Below are 21990 nucleotides of genomic sequence, written 5' to 3' on the forward strand. Positions count from 1 at the left end.
GGGCGCAGACAGACGGCCAGCCGGACACAGCCGCGATGACAGGCCGTCAGCGGAGCGGGCGCCGGCGGCCTGTCGATCACACGCGGCTCGGCCGGCCGCTTGTTTGTACAGCAGCGAGGGGGCGGCGCTGCCGGCTCTGCCGAGGCGGTGCCGCCCCTGCCGCCGCGCTCGACGTCTTGAACGGGACGGAACCGCGCGCCGCTCTGGCCAGCCTGTCGTCAGAGAGCCACACGGGCTCGCCGGCGCCGCTGTCGGGCTCAGACTGAGTGGCAAACGTGCGGTGGCGCGCTGGTCGGGCGGGTGACGGGGGGGGGGGGGGGGGACGCGGGGCCGGCAACCTGCACTTCCGGTAAAAGTCTGTTGTCACTGTCGTGGAAGCATTCGTTCCAGTTTATTTGTGGATGTCTGAAGAAGTTTAAGCATGACTGACAATTCTGTGTTTCCAGTTGAAATGGGACACAGTTCATTATACAACCAGAGTGAGCACATCAGGGGCGCAGTTTCGCAAAGTGAGAATAGTCGGGGAGGCTCAACAATGACAATGCGGGGGTGAAAAAGTCTGCCACAAAATCACGCCAACAAACGAGTTGCTCCCCGGATTTGGCGAATGCGCTTCCTGGCCTCATCCATCGCCAAAAACGCATAACCTTATCACCGCTCGAATCAGCAAGCCAAAAAGGTCACACCACCAAAAATATCTGATTTGCCACCAGTGGTGTGAGTCTATGTCTGGTCTGGTCCGGGAAACCGACCAGACATGAAGGCCGGGGGCGGAGCCGGTATTTTCTTATGGAAGGGGCCTGGAGCTCGCTGAGCACGCACCACGTCAAGTTGTCACTTTTTGTCGGGAGGTTTGTATGGCGAAACAAATATGTGCCTTAGCGGGCTGGGTCACCCGTGCCCCTCCCTAAACTGCTCCCCTGATGAGTGTTAAAATGTCAGAGTGCCGTTGGAGCGGTATGCTATAACTATTACCAAAGTCATTTAAAACATAACGATAAGCACAACTTGTCGCCTTCCGTAGCACGGTCGGTACCAGCCCCTGCCGATCTCAGTCCACCGGTGGCGGTATGATACCGCCATGTGTGGTATTATGGTAGTGGGGGGGGGGGGGGATTTAACCCCCAGTGGGGCTCCTGTCGCCACTTGCTCTAGCAGGGACACAACCTGGGTAATGTAAGTAGGGTGGGAGGGCAGGTAGCTTAGTGAGAACTCATCACGCTTCTGTTTGTGTTGGCAGGAGCCATCTATTATTTTATGGTACTGAAAGGAAAATGCGGGTCTAAGGTGTAGGGGCTGGGCGGGTCAGGCGAGGGCGTCAAGGTCCTCTCTTGGCTGTGTCTACATGTGTTCGCCCTTTGGCCCCTGACTTGGAAAGTCCGCGGTCCGTGGCAGCAGCCGTCGTTCAATCGCACGATATAATTTTGATCCACAAAGTTCTGTCGTGTAATTGAATTTCACGATAAGAATTTGGAGTCCAGTGCACACAAAACAACCTTGGCTTGCTTGAGTTCCGGTCTCAAATTCAGCCTCTCAAAAAAGTTTGGGAAAAATTGTGGCAATAAAACATGCCACCTAAACACGCATACGAGCCACAGTTCGACTTATCGAAGCCCCGGTTAAAACGGGCCCCAGTTCGGCACTGGGGTTCGTGGCTGACAGGGTCCTTCTACTGCATTACTGTGGACCAAGGCGTTGTCATTTCCCGCATTTCCTTCCAACGTATGCAGCTCCGGCACCGACGAGCATCCCTTGTATCCCACGGCCGTGACCGATCTTTGAAGCTTGAGAAGCAGCTCGCGATGAGAGAAACGTTTATTTTGGGGTTTGGTGCGTGTGTACGCCGATGGTTCTGGGGATGTGGCCAAAAGCCCGGCGTGTATCCTCGTACTGTAACTCAGAGTTGGCATTGTCATCCATTTAAATGGAAACAGTGGTATAAGGGCGACCAAAAAAAAAAACAGACAAAATACCTCTCGAGGAGCTCACACAGACGGGAAATATAGATGGCTCTTTGAGACAGTGAGGGACTGAAAGAGACCCGAAATGTGCGAGGCACCACACTCGATGTGTTTACGTCGGAGCATGTGGGCCAGGGACATTAAGTGCCTTCGAAGCCACCAGGAACTTCCGAGAACACCAGGGTATCTCCAGCAAATCTGAGACGTCAGAGGCCTTTGGCGTTGTCCCTCCGCTCTGCTATTCAGCGCACTCTTCCGCATGGTCAAAGCATGTTTAGTCTTTTAGTTACTTTTTAGTTGGAAGGAGGGAGGGGCCTTTAGAGTGTCAGTTGGTCCCTTTGGCTTGGTTTGACCTGTGAAATATCACATCCACTTCTGTTCAGACACCGGCCTGATGTTCTTTGACGAGGGTTTTCCAACGCCGTGTTCTGCGTGGTTTACCTTGGTTTGGCTTCCAACGTGGTTCTGCGCGGTTTACGAGATTTCAGGCCCTTCTGAGACTCCCACTCAAATAGAGGGGCTGGCGTATTTTGTCGTATATTTTGAGAAAAACAAGACATCTCCCCGCACTAATGACAATGCACCCAGTCCCGCGACAGAATCATCCGCACAAGTTCCGTCTCACAAACAAATAGACTTCGAACTCCGGACTAGTGCCTGTTTGAGACACGTCATCAAGGCACACTGACTCGCATCAACATATGTGGCAATATGCACGGGGCCATGGCAAAGAAACGCAACGGCTTAGTCGCCGCGCTCTGCCAGTTGCGGCTAAGAGGAGGCACCGCACCAAATAAAGTCGCACGATGCTTTCGGATCAACAAACCAGCTCCCCACCAGAAAGGCAGGCGATCGTTGCCATGTCCACAGTCTTGCCGGCCCCCGAGCCCCGAAGGTCCATCCGCCAGTGGAGTATGGGCATGGGTGCGTTACAATGCTGTCACCTCTTAGCTGATTTACGATCTCTTCCCAGAAAGCTGCATCGCCCGCGGCGGTGCACCGCGCCCAGCGCCGACTATCGCCGCCGGGCGGCGGCCCCCTCAGCAGTCCCGCTCGTCGTGGCCGTCCGAGCAGTCCCGCCCGTCGCGGCCGCCTCAGCAGCCCCGCTAGTCGCGGCTGTCTCAGCAGTCCCACTCGTCGTGGCCGTCGGAGCAATCCCGCTCGTCGTAGCCGCCTCAGCAGTCCCGCTCGTCGTGGCCGTTGGAGTAGTCCCGCTCGTCGCGGCCGCCTCAGCAGTCCCGCTAGTCGCGACCGCCTCAGCAGTCCCGCTCGTCGCGGCCGCCTCAGCAGTCCCACTCGTCGCGGCCGCCTCAGCAGTCCCGCTAGTCGCGACCGCCTCAGCAGTCCCACTCGTCGTGGCCGTCGGAGCAGTTCCGCTCGTCGCGGCCGTCTCAGCAGTCCCGCTCGTCGCGGCCGTCTCAGCAGTCCCGCTCGTCGTGGCCGTCTCAGCAGTCCCGCTCGTCGTGGCCGTCGGAGCAGTCCCGTTTGCCGTCGCAGAGTGTCTCGGCCGGCATGCAGCGCTCGTCGCAGCGGTACTCGCTGCCCGCGCACGGCGCTGAACGCGAGCAGCCGTGTTGGTGCGACTCGTCAGAGTTGTCGGCGCAGTCCTTGCGGCCATCGCACATGTAGCAGCTGTCGATGCATTCGCCGCTGAGGCAGTGGAACTCGTTGTCGGCGCAGCCGGTCACCGGCTGCGGCTCCGGGCATCCTCGCTCGTCGGAGCCGTCCGAGCACTCGGGCACGCCATCACAGCGATGGCTGGTGTCCAGGCATCGCCCATCACAACGGAACTCGTAGCTTGCGCACGGTCTTGGGGTTGTTGTAGTGAGACGACACCCCCTTTCGTCGGAGCCGTCAGAGCAGTCCCTCCTTCCATCACAACGTCTCCCAACGTCCAAACATCGCCCGTCGCAACGGAACTCGTAATACGAGCAAGGTCTTGGGGTTGTGGTGGTGGGACGGCATCCCCTTTCATCGGAACCGTCGGAGCAGTCCCTTCTTCCGTCGCAACGCCTCCCTAGATCCAGACATCTCCCGTCACAAAGAAACTCGTAATAGAGGCAAGGTCTTGGGGTTGTGGTGGTGGGACGGCATCCTCTTTCGTCGGAGCCGTCGGAACAATCTCTCCTTCCATCACAACGTCTCCCAAAGTCCAAACATCTTCCGTCGCAACGGAACTCGTAATACGAGCAAGGTCTTGGGGTTGTGGTGGTGGGACGACAGCCCCTTTCATCAGAACCGTCGGAGCAGTCCCTCCTTCCATCGCAGCGCCTCCCATTGTCCAGGCATCGCCCGTCGCACCGGAACTCGTAGTAGGAACATGGCGCTACTGTGGGCGCCGTCGGACACCCGACCTCGTCACTGCCCAGGATGCAGTCCCTCACGCCGTCGCACAGCTTCGAGTTCGGAAGACACCTGTTGTCGCACCGGAACTCGCCTGGTCCGCAGAGCAGGGCACAGCCGTGGTCCGCGTGCTCGTCTGAGCCGTCGGGGCAGTCGGGCCGCGTATCGCACGTGTAGCACCGTTCGATGCACGTGCCGTCCAGACAGCGGAACTCCTTGTCAGTGCAGAACGATGGCGGCGGCGGAGGCGGCGGCGGTAGCGTCGGACATCCGACTTCATCGTTGCCCAAGATGCAGTCCCTCACACCGTCGCACAGCTTCGAGTTCGGAAGACACCTGTTGTCGCACCGGAACTCGCCTGGTCCGCAGAGCAGGGCGCAGCCGTGGTCCGCGTGCTCGTCTGAGCCGTCGGGGCAGTCGGGCCGCGTATCGCACGTGTAGCACCGTTCGATGCACGTGCCGTCCAGGCAGCGGAACTCCTTGTCAGTGCAGCCGCCAACGCCCCTGCGCGGCCGCCGGCTAGGCTGGCAAGCCGCCTCGTCCGAGCCGTCTCGGCAGTCGGGCGAGGCGTCGCAGACGAGCGCCCACTCGATGCAGCGGCCGTCGTCGCAGCGGAACAGCGAGCCGGCGCATGTGGCCGTGCCGTTGGCCAGCGCCGGGCGCGGTGGGGCGCTCGGTGGCGGCGCCATCCGGCCCGCGGTACGCTCACCAGCAGGCCGGCCTTCGGACGCCCGTCCCTGAGGGCCTGGCTGCTCCAGTGTCGCCTCCGCTCCGGCAGGGAGCGATGTCTCCGTGACGCGGCCCAGAACTGAGCCTGCCGCCGTCATCAGCAGCAGAGCCACCACCGCCGCCCGCATCGTCAGCCTAGTGTGGCGGCACCACTTCCAATTTCCCTTCCACTTCACCCAGGAAAGCGGAGAGGGTGCTGACGCCCCCGATGCAGCGGTCGGTACACGGCTGTTCCCCGGGAAGCAGATCTCCTCGCCGAGGCGCGCTGGCGTCGAATGCCGTATGAACGCGAGGGCGCCGCCCCTTAAGCCTTGTCCTTTGTTGCCTCTCCCCGCAGCTCTGACAGAGAGCGCGCAGCGCCGCCTATCGCCTCTGACAATAAACAGCGACGCCACGTCAATACACACGGGTCGGTGCCGGCTTCTGTCCAGGCGGCCGCCACCCACGTGGGCCCGGTCTGGCCCCGGCCGGCGGTCAGCGGCGCCACGCGCAGGACGATGGGCCCAGTCTGCACTGGACCATTCCTCTGTCAGTGCTGTGGGTGGTCTCGACGGCCGAACCCTGGGACGCGGCGTCGTGTGGACGGGTTAGGAACGGCTCGAGACGGGCCCACCTCCAGTGGTCGTGGCTCAGCGGCTGGACGTCGTGTGGATGGGTTAGGAACGGCTCGAAACGGGCCCACCTCCAGTGGTCGTGGCTCAGCGGCTGGACGTCGTGTGGACGGGTTAGGAACGGCTCGAGACGGGCTCAACTCCAGTGGTCGTGGCTCAGCGGCTGGACATCGTGTGGACGGGTTAGGAACGGCTCGAAACGGGCCCACCTCCAGTGGTCGTCGCTCATCGGCTGGACATCCGCCTCAGTATGCTTGCCTGCATTCACTAAGCGAAGGCCGGTTGTTTGGCGTAGCATCAAACGCACGGCGAGGTTGGCTCGTGTTTGACTTGATTTAGGCTCATGATCGAAACAGGAATCATTCGGATTTTGGTTGAGTTCGGTTTCATCCGAATCGCTTGCATTTTTGCGCGATTCAGAACCATGGCTGGTTGGACACTTGTCATTCAGTGCAGGAAATTGAACATAACTCAGCAAACATTGGCGAGGATACTGATTCAGGAACAAAATATCGGTCACACTGGAATTGTAATATCGTCAGTAACACATGCTATTTCCAGTACGGTATTGTAATACCGTCAGCAACACATGCTATCTCCAGTACGGTATTGTAATACCGTCAGCAACACATGCCATCTCCAGTACGGTATTGTAATACCATCAGCAACACATGCTATCTCCAGTACGGTATTGTAATACCGTCAGTAACACATGCTCTCTCCAGTACGGTATTGTAATACCGTCAGTAACACATACTATCTCCAGTACGGTATTGTAATACCGTCAGCAACACATGCTATCTCCAGTATGGTATTGTAATACCGTCAGCAACACATGCTATCTCCAGTATGGTATTGTAATACCGTCAGCAACACATGCTATCTCCAGTACGGTTGCGATTTTGAGGTGACCCACGATGTGAATCCCTTTATGAAAACAAAAGCTTGATCCAAGCCTAGTCTTGGGTTTTTGGCTACAAATGGATCTCTCATCTCCGATTTCCTTCCGTTCTCAGCACGACATTTGGAGCATGTCGAAGGCTGGTATGGTGTCGGTTGAAGGATGGAACTGTTCCATGACGCATTGGTCACGGGCGTAAGCAGGTCACGGCCTTGGATCGCAGCACTAAGAGGGAGCCTGAAACTAGGCGAAAAGGTGTTTGCTGTCCGATTGGGTTCACGGCTGTTAATGTATATGTCTTGATATGTATGCCAAGGCGCGATGGCTAGACTTACATTGAGGCAAATCGAATTCATGTCGTGGGATCACGCTGACTAGCCAATAGCACGACTTAGAAACTTGTCTACAGCCTCATCTATAAAGCTGGTCCATGCACTTCGAGAGCGTAGGTAGACAGTGGACCCAGACCACCGTCCTAGCCGGGAAAGCCAATATGGATGGCGCGTCCCACTAACGCTCACCATTGATACCGCCTTAACGCCGTTCACCGATGGCCATTTTTGCTGGCCATCCAACCGTCCAACCACCCACCGTCACCTGCGGCTTGATGCGGCATAAGCACCGCAACCTCGCGCCGCTCACCACGCCATGGGCGGCGCCCTACACGCACCAATGGAGGGTCGAACTTTCCGGCTAGTCGATTTCTAATCGAACACTCTTTGGCCACCTTACTTCATTCCGCAACCAACGTTGTATTTTAACCATCCCTTCGCAGGCAGAAAGCAGAAATCGTTAGCTTGCAATTTCTGATTTGTTACTTAGTAACAAATTAAGTATTAGATAACTTGGTAACCGATCAGTTATCTAACTAATTGGGAATTAATCAATCGTTGATTTTATTGGTAACCTGTCAGTTACGGCATGAAATGGCAATTAACTGAGTCTTGGGTTGGCTGCTTAATGATTAATTGTTGGATTATTTCCCACATCGTCATCGATAATTGTTGCTTGTCTTCCGGTTCAGCCGCATGCTGCGCAAGAGACGGATGACATCTGGATGATACCCTCGACCGGAGCCACGACCGCGGCCCTGGCGGCACGCAACGTGCCGTTGTTCACCCGCGCAGGTCTGGGCAGGTCTGACGGCCTTCGGGCGGGCGCGGCGGCTGTCAGCTGAGAGGCCGCCAGTCAGCGGACAGTCTGCCCATCCTGGGGAGGGAGGTCGGACTGGAGGCGGTCGGGTGCGACGTCGCCAAGTGAAGACGATGCGCTTTAGGACGCTGGTATCTGCAGGACACGACAAACTACGCATGCCGCTGAACGTCATGGAAATTATAATACATAAGCTAGGTCCGATCACCGCATCGACGACGCAGGATGTTCACTAGGCTGTCAGACAGCGAGATCCTTCGAGAGGAAGGATTAATAAAGACATGAAGATGCAGGATGCATCCGTCTTGATCACTTGACGCGAGGCACGCATTGATGAGGCTCAAGCTCTGACTCAAGTAAAAAATCCTTCCGATGTCAGGGATTGCACGACTAGGCCTCACCACCTCCTCACTTACCGCTCTATGGAACGACGAGAGCATGCCATTCCGAAAAGATACCCTTTCAACTCCAACAAAGGCAGAGCGTAAATATGACATTTTGAGGGAAATATCACTTTTTTGAAAGCCTCGTCCCCCCCCCCGTGCAGAGACACTACGCTGCGAATGCGGCATGGCATCAGTATAATGTACCGGGCTGTCACACCATGCTGAAAGCAACATTTCGCAGGACCATTGCAACGCACAGTAAATCTTAAACGCGTGTTGACTAAAATGTGAGTCGAATTCTGAACGATTTTTAAGGGGTGCCATCATTTTAAAGGCAAGTGCGCAAAAACTCCGGACACTGTTAAGGCTAGTGATGACATACAAAAGCCACCAGTTCCCACTCCGGATGCAAACACGTTTCGATTCACGCATGCCACTTCTCTATTGCATAATACATTCGAAGTACGGCATGCCACATACAACAGGTGCGTATGCAAGAACATCACATGAAGCAGCGCGGTGTTATCACTCATCGACCATCGCGTACAGTCATTCAACAGTACATATAGATTGGTATGCAAGAACGAGACATTAGGCAACGCAGTGTCAAAAATTAGCTACCGCCGCACACACAATCATATCATTAAATAATGCACGTTCAAGTGGCACACTCAAGGCGTGAACAGATCAAATCACTGTGTCGCGGCGGGGTGTTTTACTGTGCGGTGCTGATTAGCAGACCCTGCACGCGATGGCCAATCCGTCAGCTGGTAACTGCGGATTCGGCAATCCGGCAGAATATATCTCTCCTTTCTCGCTGTAAACTCCACCTCGCCTCTATGCTAACTACGCCTCCAATGCCAAAAGCCGTCTCAGCCGCCCACGTACAGGTGACAGGGGTCGGTCACGACCCGGCGTTATCAGGCCGGTACTCCTTCGGCACGGCGTTATCAGGCCGGTACTCCTCCGACCCGGCGTTATCAGGCCGGTACTCCTGCGGCACGGCGTTATCAGGCCGGTACTCCTTCGGCACGTTCGCAGGCTCAGCACGCGACGGTCGTCCTCTCATTTCTTCATGAAGTTTGTGATCTTGGTCTGCCGCGTCGTCGCCCGCTGCCGCGCCGTCTCGCTCACCACCTCGAAGTGGGCGAACTGCTGGACGTCGCCGGCGGCGTCAGCGCGGCGCACACGCTTGGCGCCGGCGGCGGCGCGCGCCGCCGGTCCTGCCTCGGCCATCTGGGCGGCCAGGTGACAGCCGTCCGTGTCGCTGAAGGCGGCCTCCAGCAGCAGGTCAGCCTGAGCGGCCACACAGGCGGGCGTCGGCGGGCTCTGCGACCGGTCCCGCGGGCTGGCAGCCGCATCCTCCGGCTCCGGCGACTCCGAGACGGCGGCGGCATCGGCGGCGGCGGCGGTCTGTCACGCAGGGGAGCGAATGGTCACCCGACGACAGGTCCGGACCAGACGGGACGTGCGAGCCCGTTGTGCACAGTAGGACAACACCTCAGGGATAGACAGCATGACCCGTGCGCAGACTGCCTAACAGACCAAATCAATGACGTAATTGAGGCTTCGTGACTAGTGAGATAGGACTGGGCACTTGCGTGATTATGTGCTGTCTCACTCCACTGACGGAACAACAAACGATAGGCGATCATGTGGTTTCCTATTTCGTCTTAATTTCTATACAGACTCCTTAGTACAAAATCCGACATCAGAACTACTCAAGCGGAGCGAAAGTTAAGACGGCTTGACTGACCGCGTTTCGTAGTTTGCGAATTTATTTGGGCGAAATAATAGGCGAACGTAATTTGGGGGGACACCTTTCTTTGGTAAGGCGAATCACAATCATGCCTTCCCATTCATAGTCAACTTCCGGTTGCTTACTTCCGAAGGCACTCTTGTTCGCCTGCGTAAGACGCTGCCGGAACACCCTCGTGACGTGACCGGTGAGCTTAAGTTACACTCTACTGACCGAACAACAAACGATCCCGGACCCACAGGCCTCGCTCCCACGGTGACGTGATTTCTTTCAGACGAAAGGTGTGACGTAGTCAAGGCGTGTCACGCAACGATGTTTTCCAGGAGCCGCTCGCGCAGCCGAACACCAATCGTCCTCGAAAGAACGTAACCGGAGGTTGACGAACAAAGACAAGGCTTTATGGAAGCATGTCATTTACAACGTGCTAGGGCGCGACTCGCTTTTTACGCGAGCTACACAAAATGCATTTAGTCACACTGCGATGCTAGTTTAGCGCCTTTTGAGCACAGCAAACTTCGATATGTCCGAATGCGCTTTCAGTTCCAATACGCAACGATAATCAGCTTCTCTCCTGGCGTTTTCCCTCCCCTATCCTCCAGTGGCGACAATTTGATGATGAAATGGCGCTCCGGCTCCACTCGACTCAGGGGAGGAGGGGGAGGGCTGATGACGCTCCGGTCCCAGTTGACCAGAAGGGGGGAGGGGAGGGGGCTAAAGCGGACTGGGCTACTGCGACACTCCGGCCTCAGTGGCCATCCGCCCGGCCTGGTGACGCGAACACAACCCGAGGGAAGCCAGCCAGACCGCCGAGCGAGCCTCGTCCCGCACCCGCGCCCAGCTCGGTCCGCTGCGCGTACGGGGAGGCTAGCGGGGGAGTCGGCGCCGCGGTGAGCCCGCCGGCCCGCTGCACTTGGTCGGGCAAGAGATGGCGCCTGTTGGGACGACTCACCGCCTCCGGTGTGGCTCCGTCGTCTACGGGGATGTTCTCGGACTCCGTGTCCGGTAGTATCTCCACCTCCTGACTCCAGTCTGCAAGCCATCACGCCGGTTACCTCCCAGCAGTGCTAGCGCGCGATCCCATGACACGCCCGTTTGGGACGCTATGATGATGATTGAGGTCTAAGGACGTGCCGAAGCTAACAACGCATGCAACAGAGGGTAATTGGGCATCGCGGCTTTCCTTCCCAACGGGGAAACACGGGGCGTCCAGATACAGACTTGCTACCCAGACCCGAAAAACCCTTCACCAGCACGCGGTGCAGAGTGATCGCGTAACCCTCTCCGCCCCCCCCCCCCCCCCGAACCCCGTCATCCCGTCCTCCCAGAGCAGCCAGCATCGAAACACTGTTCTGCCAGAACGCGTGGCGTTGTACGGGCACGCCGCCATCGCCATCGTCACCGGCCGCCACCGGCCCACTGCCGGCGCCGGCGAAGCCGCCAGTGGCGGGACGCACCCTCGCGCTCCAGGTCCGTGTCCGAGCCGTACTCGTCGCCGCCGATGTGGCTGTGCAGGAAGCTGAGCACTTCCGGTCGGCTCTGGCGGCCGCCGTGCAGCCGGCCGTACACCGCCAGCGCCCTGGGCGACACGTCACGCCGCGTCACGCTACGTCACGCCCGTCACGAGCCGCTCCGGCTCTCACGCGCACGCCGGTACCGACGGATAGTCACGTCATGCTGCTCGTCCACGGAGACGTGACACCCGACAACGGCAGTGTCTCCATCTGACGTCGAGAAGTTCATACGCAGCGTCAGCTGTAGAAGCCGAGCGAGCGAGGGATGGGGGCATGAGGGGGGGGGGGGGGAGGGGCACCCAGGAGCATGTGTCGTGGACACGGTCTTTTGTCCGGCGCTTGTCCGGCATACGGTCCGACACTCATGCAAAAATAAACTTGAAAACAAATGCAAAATGCAAAACCTTAAAGACGCTTCCACAAAATGATACCCAAAATAGAAATGCAATAACATCTGAACGCACAATATGTTGTCATTTTAAAATTACATGTGCGCGGTCAGCCCCATACGTTCTCGTGCGAGCCTGCATAGGTGGACCCATCCCCCCCCCCCTCCCTCGCCAGGGACTGAGACTGTCGCGTGTCCTGCCATATGTCCTGCTGGACTGTGGGGCGTGTGGAGGACGGCGGCGGGCGGCCGTGTCCAGACGGACCTGTAGAGCTGGCCGACCGTGACAGCCCGCTGCCGCAGGAAGGCGTGCACCTCGCGCAGGTCATCCCGCAGCGTCAGGTCGCCGAAGGTCAGGTAGGTCAGGTCCCGGCCCGTGAGGGCGGCCGCCATCGTCTGCAGCAGAGCTGCCGGCAAAACCCAGGAGTGTAAGGTCAGGTCAGGTCAAGGCGGCCGCCATCATCTGAAACAGAGCTGCCGACACACACCCAGGAGTGTAAGGTCAGGTCAGGTCAATGAGGCCGCCATCATCTGAAGCAGAGCTGCCGACACACACCCAGGATTGTAAGGTCATGTGAGGTCAGGGCGGATTCACCGCCATCGTCCGCTGCGGGCGGCCGACACAGGACGAGGGAAGGTAAGTACATCGGGAGGATCCGGCCCCGCAAACGTCCACGGCACGGCGCAGCGGACCCAAGACATTGCCCCTGGGCAGCAGCTTCATGCGACCCCGTGGAAGATCTGGCTGAGAACTCGCATGGCAGAGGAGTAAGAACGTCTGCAGATCACACACGCCGGTAACCCTCAAAAGTCGACTCACTGGAATGCGTTTCCACCCACGGATACATGCCAATTTGAGCGAACTAGTGCTCCTCCAGTGGCATCATAAGAGCAGCATATGTTTACCATATCAAAGCTCAGGCACACTGCTTAGATTATATCATGCATCACTTATTAACACTCCAACAACGGCACGGCATCACGATGCTACAGCTCCAGCCACATACAAACATATCCACTGATCCATGGATCCTAATCTCCCCACATATCCCCAGTTCTCATGCGATCTATTCACCCCCTCGCATTCCTATCCATGCCAGCGCGAGCGTGCGGCTACGGGCCGGCATCTGCCGCACGCGCGCCAGACCTCGTCGCCGCACCTTTGAGTCGCGGATCGCCGTTGAAAGCGCCGCAGCCCCAGTTGCCGGTGGCCACCGGCGGAAGACCGGTCTGGTCCTCGAAGTGGAAGCCGACGTACGCCTTGTTCAGCTCCCGCAGCAGGAATCCCTCCTCATATTGCCGACTAGCCTGGAACGAGCGGCGATATTTCCAAACTCGTGCGAAGGTGGGCGTCGAGGCGGCAGAGCGGAGTGTACCTGACCTCAGAGTGGAGGGCGGAGTATGCCTGACCCCGGAGTAGCAGGGCGGACGGAGCCTGACCTTGGTTCCAGCTGGTTCTCACAACATCGATGTTCCGATACTTCAACGACAAGCACACGGCCCGACTTTGCTTTAAAATGCATGCAACATGCAGATGTACGAAACGCTGCATGACTAAAACAGAAATGATAAAGCCTTGTGTAAATAACTGAATTGCAACGACATCGTTCCATCCTACAGCATAGCGCGGAACGCCTAGGTCATCCGAATCCAACATAATGTGTGTGACCGCCCCTGTAGGACGACACCGCTTCAATGGTAGGTGGCTCACAGCATAAAACGCGCTGTTCGTGGCGCGAGATGGTGGCGAGAGATGGCGCTCGTGATGGCGTTCGTGGTGCCGCGGGGTGTTTGAAGGCGGGCGGCTCTCGTGGTGCCGCTCAGAATGTGATCCGACCACGCTGTGCCCGGGACGCGTCCACAAAGCGTGAGTAACTGTACTGACTTAAAATGTTATGTGGTCATGTGTATTTTCAGGTTAGCATTATTAGCATTATTGTTTTTATTATATATATAGCATTATTGTTACTTTCATTTCCTGTTTTACGTGCAATAAGGCGGCAACACCAAAATGGCCGATTCGAAGTGGTTAGAGTGAGCCGTAGTCATGTAATGGCATGTAATGGGTTACAATTCGCATTTTAGACGCATACCAATTAATACCATTGAAATGACACCACTCTAGCAGCATTTACCTGTTCGCAATGCATAAGGGAAGTCAGACCCCGGGTCACCCAGTCTCGGCGACGCCCTGAGGTGTCATACCAGACGCCATCCGTGATACAACAGGCCGGAACATCAAATATAGCATAACGACTGTCGACTTCATTTGGTTAGCTCCGTGTACCCGCCGCGTGTTCCTGACGTCCCCTTGGGCCGGTGACGCGCAGCACATAAGCCGCCGTCAGGGGTGACGACTCGTGCTCCGCGGCACCGGGTGCGCTCCCCGTCCACCCGGCGTGCGCGGGCGCCCACCCACCTGGAAGAAGTGAAAGGCGTCCAGCGCGACCACCTGCGTCCTCCTGCGGCAGTAGTCGTCCCTGGGGCTCGGGTCCTCCGCCTTGGCCACCCAGCGGAACGTGTCGGCGTAGCCCTCGAACTGACTGAACCGCTCGCAGCCGGTGACCTCCAGACACTCGGTCTTGTCCAGCACCTGCCGCCCATCAGATGATGAGGTCGGGTCGCCCATCGGGCGTCGGTCCATGACACACGCCTGCCGCCGCGCCAGACTCACTCGTAGCGTGGAGACGGTGCCGCGCGCGGCGCTGAAGTAGCGGCACGATGGGCGCCAGCAAGTCAAACACTTGTCGACCTGTTTTATGTAATTCAACGGCTAAAACGGAGATGGACGTATTTCACTTCGCCTTCAAGTTCGCCCACTTGATACGCACACATGTCTCCCATACGTGCGCACACTGTGTTCCATGCAGGCCTGTGCTGACCTGAATCAGCACTACCGCGGAAATATATGTCCGTCACATAACTAGCCACAACACAACTGGTTACTTAAGCATCACGTCCGTGCAGGACGCCACACATCCTCTCACACACCGCCAGTCTGCCTGCGCGCCGCGTCCGCGGTGAGTGCGGCTGACGCCAGGACGCGGAGGCGGTTACCTCGGTGAACAGCCGGGAGACAATCAGCTCCGGGTTGATGAGGAAGCGGATCTCCTCCTGCACACAGCCGTCGCCGAGCACGCCGCCACCCACGAACTTGTTGGCGAAGTCCACCTGTCGACCGGACGCGAATGTGGCCGGGCGAACACGGCGTCAGTCCCCAGAGCGAGAGCCCCCGTATTGGGGGGTGACCCACCTCTGGGCCAGATTTCAAGAACATAACCTAGTGAAACCTCAGAAACGGTTACGTCTAATAAAAACACTGGGTAGTGTCAGACCAGCACCGTCGATCAGCATATCGAGTCTAATTATCTTCCGAGTCCAAATTACGCTGTTCACGCCTTGTAACAGCACTACGCTTTTCCCTGCAGTACCGAGTGCCGTCGTCATGACAAATGCCGTGGCATCTCTACTGGCGTAAATAAAATACAGTGCCGTTAAATCGAAGTAAACTTAATTCGCCGTGAAGGTTTCACTTAACACTTATTCCTTAAATGGTGGCATACTCTTCTTAAAGGGAGCAGGCCGCTTTTTGTAGTTCTCACTTATACCATCCGAAACGTCCCATTTGATCGCTAGTACTAGTTTTCTCCCAATTATTCTGAAAAGCACAGAATTTCGATTTGAAGCGGCCACTCATGCTGGAGAAACCTGACTGGACCCCTCCTCATTACTATGAAAGTATCACAATATATTTGCCCTGGTTTTCCAAAGGCTGCGTTCTGTACTGTTTGCAACATCTAATTTGTCTGAATGCTTGTGTTATACATGCCACGAAAGCTTGAAGCACCCCGTTTAAAGAAAAATATATGCAAACATGAGGCTATTATCTCGCGAACTTGACGAAACGCTATACTATGGCATTTACTTCTCCCCTGTGGCGTTTACCAAAACGGCTATTTTCGAACCGCACTTTGACTTTGGAACAGGGAGTATCACATGGTCTATGGTGGCACACGGGTTCACGCTACAATCAAAGCGCTTCTCGGCAACTGGTCCTTGCCGCCCGCTGTGCCAATCACAAACGTTCACTTGTACTGACGTCATTCCTACCAGTAAAGGTGACAATTCCTAGCCTGTAGGCCCACAACGTGTCGGTTATAGTAGCTCAAAAGCGGTACCTCCAACTGACTGAAAGAACTAACTCTAACTTCCTCTCTAGCTCTAACTATGGCTGACATTGGCCCTCAACAGCGTCGTCATAACGTCAGCCTCAACAGCCGTTGTTATGACGACGGCAGTGGCGACAACTGCAAATGTCGCGGAATCGGGACACACTCTAGGGCTACCAAGGAAGGAAGAAGTGCAGTGCTGTTAAAAAGCATCGATACCGTAACTTGGTTTCGAAAGTAATTCGAATTAATATCATCGTCATGTGATGATGGTGCTGCAGTGGCACTGCCCAGTGCTATGTTTGGGCGTGACTGGTCTTAAGCTTGCACCATATCATGTTTTTGAACAGTGCACCAACGATGGGACGCTCTTTTAACCTCGTGCTAGTAGGGCCCTTCATCAGGGGTGGCGACGCTAACGAGCCTGCAAGTGACAAGTGTCGTTCAACGGCCCAGCAATGATCAGAGACCTGTCGACGGGACGCAACGAAAGCTTCGCCCCTCAGCTCGCTTATCGCAGCGGCGGTGCCGAGCGCAGCGTGCGTACGTGCGTGCGTGCGTGCTGCGTGCGTGAGTGCGTGCGTGCGTGCGTACGTGCGTGCGTGCGTGCGTGCGTGCGTGCGTGCGTGCGTGCGTGCGTGCGTGCGTGAGTGAGTGAGTGAGTGAGTGAGTGCGTGCGCGCGTGCGTCCCGGCCGACCGGCGGCACGCACCTGCAGCATGCCCTCCTGGTCCTCGATCAGACCGTCACTCTGGCAGCACATGGCGCCGAGCGGCACGCTCGAGCCGGCCCAGGCAGGCAGCTGCGGCTCGCTCAGGTAGCGGCGTGAGAACGTGACGGCGCCGGTGGGCTCGCGCTCCAGCACGCGGTGGAAGTAGTGCATCAGGCACTTGAGCTTCTCGATGCGCCGCGGTGAGAGCTGACCGGCGGTGCCGCGGCTCTTGCTGCCCGCGTACAGCCGGTTGAAGTTGATGTCCGGGTACGAGCTGGCCGACAGGTGACGGCGTCACGGACCGTCCGACGCACGGGCAGGGAGGGGGATGGGGCGAACGAGACGCTGGCGCTTCCACGCCTCAGGATGCGTTAGGTGAGCTAGGCACATTCAAGGTATCGGAGCGCCGCTCAGGCGGCATGTCTTTTTGATTCAAATGCAAGCGAGTACGCAAAATTTACAACCGGACTCAGTGAACGAAACCATCTCTCACGGCCAAGCACATGCTGTGGGCAAGACAAAACAGAAAAAAATCTGCAGACAGACATCTGCAGACGGAGCAGTGACAAACATACAACGACCAATTTAGTTAAACAATCAACAATACACCCCCATTCACATCACCGCACTGACTTGTACCTACCGGCCCGTGTCGGCTGACCTGTGCTCGCCCCTGAGGATGATGATTACTTGGGCTTTGGGGCGCACAGACTACGTTGGCCATATGGCGCCCATACTGTGCTCGCCCCCCCCCCCTCCCCTCCCCTCCCCCCACGCCACCTGACCTGTACTCGGCCTGTCGGTCGCCGCGCTTGACCGCGTTCCGGCGCGGGAACGTGCAGAAGAAGGCGTTGGCCAGCAGAGCGGCCACCTGCAGCTGCGAGAAGGAGAGCGAGTGCGCGCGGCGCCGGGAGAGCAGCGGCACCGGCTGGCGCAGCACCTCCGGCAGTCGGAGCGCCAGCCGCGCCAGCCGCGGCAGGGTCGTTCGCAGCAGGTGGTCCCGTTCCCGGTCACACAGCACCTGCGGAAACGGCACGCGCGTCAGCCAGACCAGCTGGCGGGGGGCTCCTGGTCAGCCAGCGTTGGCGGCGCCGGGGCACGCGCGTCAGCCAGACCGGCTGGCGGGGGGCTCCTGGTCAGCCAGCGTCGGCGGCGCCGGGGCACGCGCGTCAGCCAGACCGGCTGGCGGGGGGCTCCTGGTCAGCCAGCGTCGGCGGCGCCGGGGCACGCGCGTCAGCCAGACCGGGTGGTGAGGGCTCCTTGCCAGCCAGCGCCGGAGGCGCCGAGGCGGACTAAGGGCCGGGCCCGGCTGGCGAGGAGACAGCCAACAGCGAATAGCACCTTAGTCAAGATGTGGCGGGGTAATGTGTCGTGAAAATTTGCGTGGGGAAATATGTGCGTGGCGGAGTATAAGCACAACACCGATAATGCTCCGGTGATGTCTAGGGACTTCGGGGTCAGGTTCAGGGGCACACACGTTTGTGATAATCATTTGGTCATTTGATATATTTATTTCATCGTTCACTGGAGTCATTCCAACCAGGTGAATGGCGGGCCTAGGAGAATATTCGGGCGCCAATTCGAAATCCAGATTGCCCACAACTATCGGACACTCACTCTGTGAAAATTTTGTGAAAAATGGTTCCTTGTCGTGCACACATATGTGACATGGTGCTAAACAGTATATCTTAAATCAGACCACATGGAACCCAACCGAAAAAAAACCATGGAGGGGCTAAAATAGTTATTTAGTTGCTTTCCGCCACAGCCACGAAAAGTACCGGTAGGCTAGTATCAAGCATTCAAAGTTGGGTCGGTAGCTACTCACGAGAAGCCGCTCGCCCGGCTCCTGTGCAACACGCTGGTCTCCACAACTACACCTCACTGCAAGGGTCAGTGAGGACATGCGTACACGAGGGCAAGATTCCATAGTTATCCTAAATTAGAAGACATGTGACTTCATAAATCAGTAAGACCCGAAAGACAGATAACTCAGAAGCAGTTTAGGGCTGGCTCTGTTTTTGTTTTGAAAATTTCAGGTCAGAGCGGCCAACAATCTGCACATCTGTACTGTGTGCCAGAAACTCTTACCTCGTCAATGAAGTACCTCAGGCCTGAGAAGTTCCACTTATCTTGATACCGAGAGTTGTACGACTTGATTGCCCTCTCCAAATCCGATGAAGAATTGAAGTCAGCCAAAAGAGCATCCTGGCGTACGAACAGAAAAGTGTCACAGGCAAAGAAGTTCAAATGGGGTGCATTCAGAATGTCATAAATGGCACACCTCAAACGTCATAACAATTTCATAAAATTACACACACACAAGAGCCTGCATAAGGGCTCAAAGGGCAAACTGCTGATCACATACACTGCCTGCAAACTGGAAACTACATTCACGTCATGCGAGTGACATCTTCAGCCTGAACCTCACAATTCCTCACACTGCATAACCCCAACCAGTGAATACCACAATGGGTCAACCAGTGTGCTCCAGCCCCTTCAGGACTCCACCTCCACCCTACTGGATCATGGACCAGCATTTGACCAGCTTCATCAGACCACCTGGCTGGCGGACCCAGTACAGACTCTGTGGCTCGACCGGGTACCCCCTCTGTGACCCCACCTCGACCCACCTGGACCACGGACCAACATTTGACCAGCTTCATCCGGCCGTCCGGCTGGCGGACCTGGTACAGGCTCTGTGGCTCGACCGGGTACCCCCTCTGTGACCCCACCTCGACCCACCTGGACCACGGACCAACATTTGACCAGCTTCATCCGGCCGTCCGGCTGGCGGACCTGGTACAGGCTCTGTGGCTCGACCGGGTACCCCCTCTGTGACCCCACCTCGACCCACCTGGACCACGGACCAACATTTGACCAGCTTCATCCGGCCGTCCGGCTGGCGGACCTGGTACAGGCTCTGTGGCTCCACCGGGTACCCCCTCTGTGACCCCACCTCGACCCACCTGGACCACGGACCAACATTTGACCAGCTTCATCCGGCCGTCCGGCTGGTGGACCCGGTACAGGCTCTGTGGCTCCACCGGGTACCCCCTCTGTGACCCCACCTCGACCCACCTGGACCATGGACCAACATTTGACCAGCTTCATCCGGCCGTCCGGCTGGCGGACCTGGTACAGGCTCTGTGGCTCCACCGGGTACCCCCCCTGTGACCCCACCTCGACCCACCTGGACCACGGACCAGCGTTTGACCAGCCTCATCTAACCATCTGGCTGGCGGACCCGGTATAGGCTCTGTGGCTCGACCGGGTACCCCCTCTGCGACCCCACATCGACCCACCTGGACCATGGTCCAGCGTTTGACCAGCTTCATCTGGCCGTCTGGCTGGCGGACCGGGTACAGGCTCTGTGGCGAGCACGGCAACCGCACGTGCCATTCGTCCCAGAGGTCGGCGCCGTCGCCGGCGGGGCTCGGCGCCTGGTCGGCGCTGGTGTCGGCCGGCGGCAGCTCGTAGAAGACCGAGTGTCGCTCGGAGGCCACCACCGGCAGCCGGCCAGCGCTAAGGCAGCTGCCGGACGGCGCGGCCTGCTCCGTCATGGCAGTCACCGAATCACTGCAGCCAAACCAAGAGATGCTGTGTCGGCCTGCCAGCAATCTGTGAATCAAGAGCTGTGAATCATGACCTGAAGCACAGGCAATATCCAAGGGCAGGACATAGGAGTTGCATCACATGGCTGTATCAAAATGCATTACTTTTCAATCTAGTGGGCATGTTCATGTTGATAATGTAAATAAAGTGAACCAAGACATCTTGTTCTTTAATCTTACAAACTGACATTTTATCATCAGGTAGAAACAATGTTTAATCCAATAACATACATGCTTGTACCGGACTGCATATTTACTGGCTGTTGGTCTATTCTGTATCAGCTACCAGTAAATCACAGAAGCAACAGAGCTTTCTCCATTCTCATTAAATATATATTTTTGAATGCCATTATCAAATAAACTGCATTAATTCACATAAATATTGCAAGCATACAACAATTTTGTCAGAGATGTCTGGCATCACCCTCATGACATCTCATGCATCCATTTGACAGTTAAAGGTCAACTCCAAGAACAGATGTGCCTGATTCAGTAAATAGCAATGCTTGGCAATAATTCCTACTAAGTGAGGTATAGCCTATATGGCATGCATCCAGTACAGGAAATGCTGACGTAACATCCAATGAGCTTGTTTCCTAACAGCCAGCCACGCCGCTCTGCCTGACTCTAACACCCACCTATCAAGGCTGCATGGGTATTTATGCAGGCTTAGCATCAGTTCCAGTACATGTGCCTACTATCCCCAATGCAACCATGTCACACTGCCCTCAGGCATTCTCCAAAAAGACACCCATAACTTTAAGGTCTAAAAAATAACAAACTGTCTGTAATTAGCTGGAAAAGTGACACCCATGGTAATAGACATTGTTTCTTCCAAAAATCATGCCATCAACATTGTAAGTCTGCATGCACGTTGTAATGAATGGGTAAGTCATGTGTCTCTCTTCATATCAAATTCCCTCAATGTGTCAAGCACAGTCTACAAACAAGGCACAACTTTTCATGGTGGAGTGCTGCATCCACAGCATGCATTTACATGCCAGCTGATGACAATAATACTGATTGTCTACTCTGCACATGAATAGACCCTGTTTTGAAGCATAATGATGTAGCTGGGATATCAGATAGCAGGAAAAAACATGGTAAAAATTTGCAAAATATAAATGACTCCAATTCAAAAATCAACATTTACAACACACATTAACACAGATAAAAACAGGCAAGCTCTCTTACATTACAAGGGAGCTTGCCTGTTACTGCCTTACTGCCTTTTACTGCCTTTAACTTAGTCCTGATGAAGCATGCAGCCAAGAGGTTAGGTCAGCCTTCTTCGATAGAAGAAATAATTTTGAAATTCAGCTTACACTGAGTAGAGGTGCCTTTACCAATTCCAAAAGCTGTTATTGCACGTAACATGACTTCTCAAGAATATGGTCCACACACACACTGGTCATCCTCATAATCTAAAGAAAACGGTAAGTCACTGCCAAACACTCTCACGAGAACAGCCGCCTCCTGCGAAGACACGATTTGCGGCAATATTCAGTCCTGTTCGCACCTGTGTGGTCACACTGAAGCCCACTTGGGCTGCCCGGCGCCAGTCCCTGCCAAGGTAATAGCTAAAATAGTGCTCGAAGCGTTATATACCATTGTAGGTATCCATGTAAGTCTCAAGAAGTCCACATATGTCGCACAAATCATGAGCAGATTCATCTGGACAATTCAAGTGCTGAATGTGAGCAAATGCTGAATAAGTGTCGATTGATTAGTGCTAGCTATTTTTGTTACCTTCAA

General features: G+C 56.2%; 2 protein-coding genes across 2 annotated transcripts; both read right to left on the minus strand.

The window, feature by feature from the left end:
- Positions 1 to 2487: 2487 nt before the first annotated feature.
- Positions 2488 to 7119, minus strand: LOC119096737 (sortilin-related receptor-like). Its single transcript, XM_037219650.1, has 2 exons — positions 7067 to 7119; positions 2488 to 5405 (listed from the first exon to the last, which is right to left on the minus strand). Exon 2 carries the CDS (start codon positions 5159 to 5161, stop codon positions 3407 to 3409), a length of 1755 nt encoding a protein of 584 aa, XP_037075545.1. The 5' UTR covers positions 5162 to 5405; positions 7067 to 7119; the 3' UTR covers positions 2488 to 3406.
- A 1868-nt stretch (positions 7120 to 8987) lies between these two features.
- LOC119097374 (poly(ADP-ribose) glycohydrolase) lies at positions 8988 to 21803 on the minus strand. The gene is made up of 13 exons (XM_037220419.1): positions 21755 to 21803; positions 19927 to 20242; positions 18713 to 18829; positions 17407 to 17642; positions 16622 to 16895; positions 14799 to 14912; positions 14161 to 14334; positions 12902 to 13049; positions 12007 to 12148; positions 11297 to 11418; positions 10792 to 10871; positions 9218 to 9496; positions 8988 to 9107 (listed from the first exon to the last, which is right to left on the minus strand). The coding sequence occupies exons 2-13, from the start codon at positions 20182 to 20184 to the stop codon at positions 8988 to 8990; spliced, it is 2064 nt and encodes a 687-aa protein (XP_037076314.1). The 5' UTR covers positions 20185 to 20242; positions 21755 to 21803.
- Between the last annotated feature and the right edge of the window lie 187 nt (positions 21804 to 21990).

The sequence above is a fragment of the Pollicipes pollicipes genome, unplaced genomic scaffold (assembly GCF_011947565.3).
Source record: "Pollicipes pollicipes isolate AB1234 unplaced genomic scaffold, Ppol_2.1 Scaffold_4295;HRSCAF=5057_pilon_pilon_pilon, whole genome shotgun sequence".
Lineage (NCBI taxonomy): Eukaryota > Metazoa > Arthropoda > Thecostraca > Pollicipedomorpha > Pollicipedidae > Pollicipes > Pollicipes pollicipes.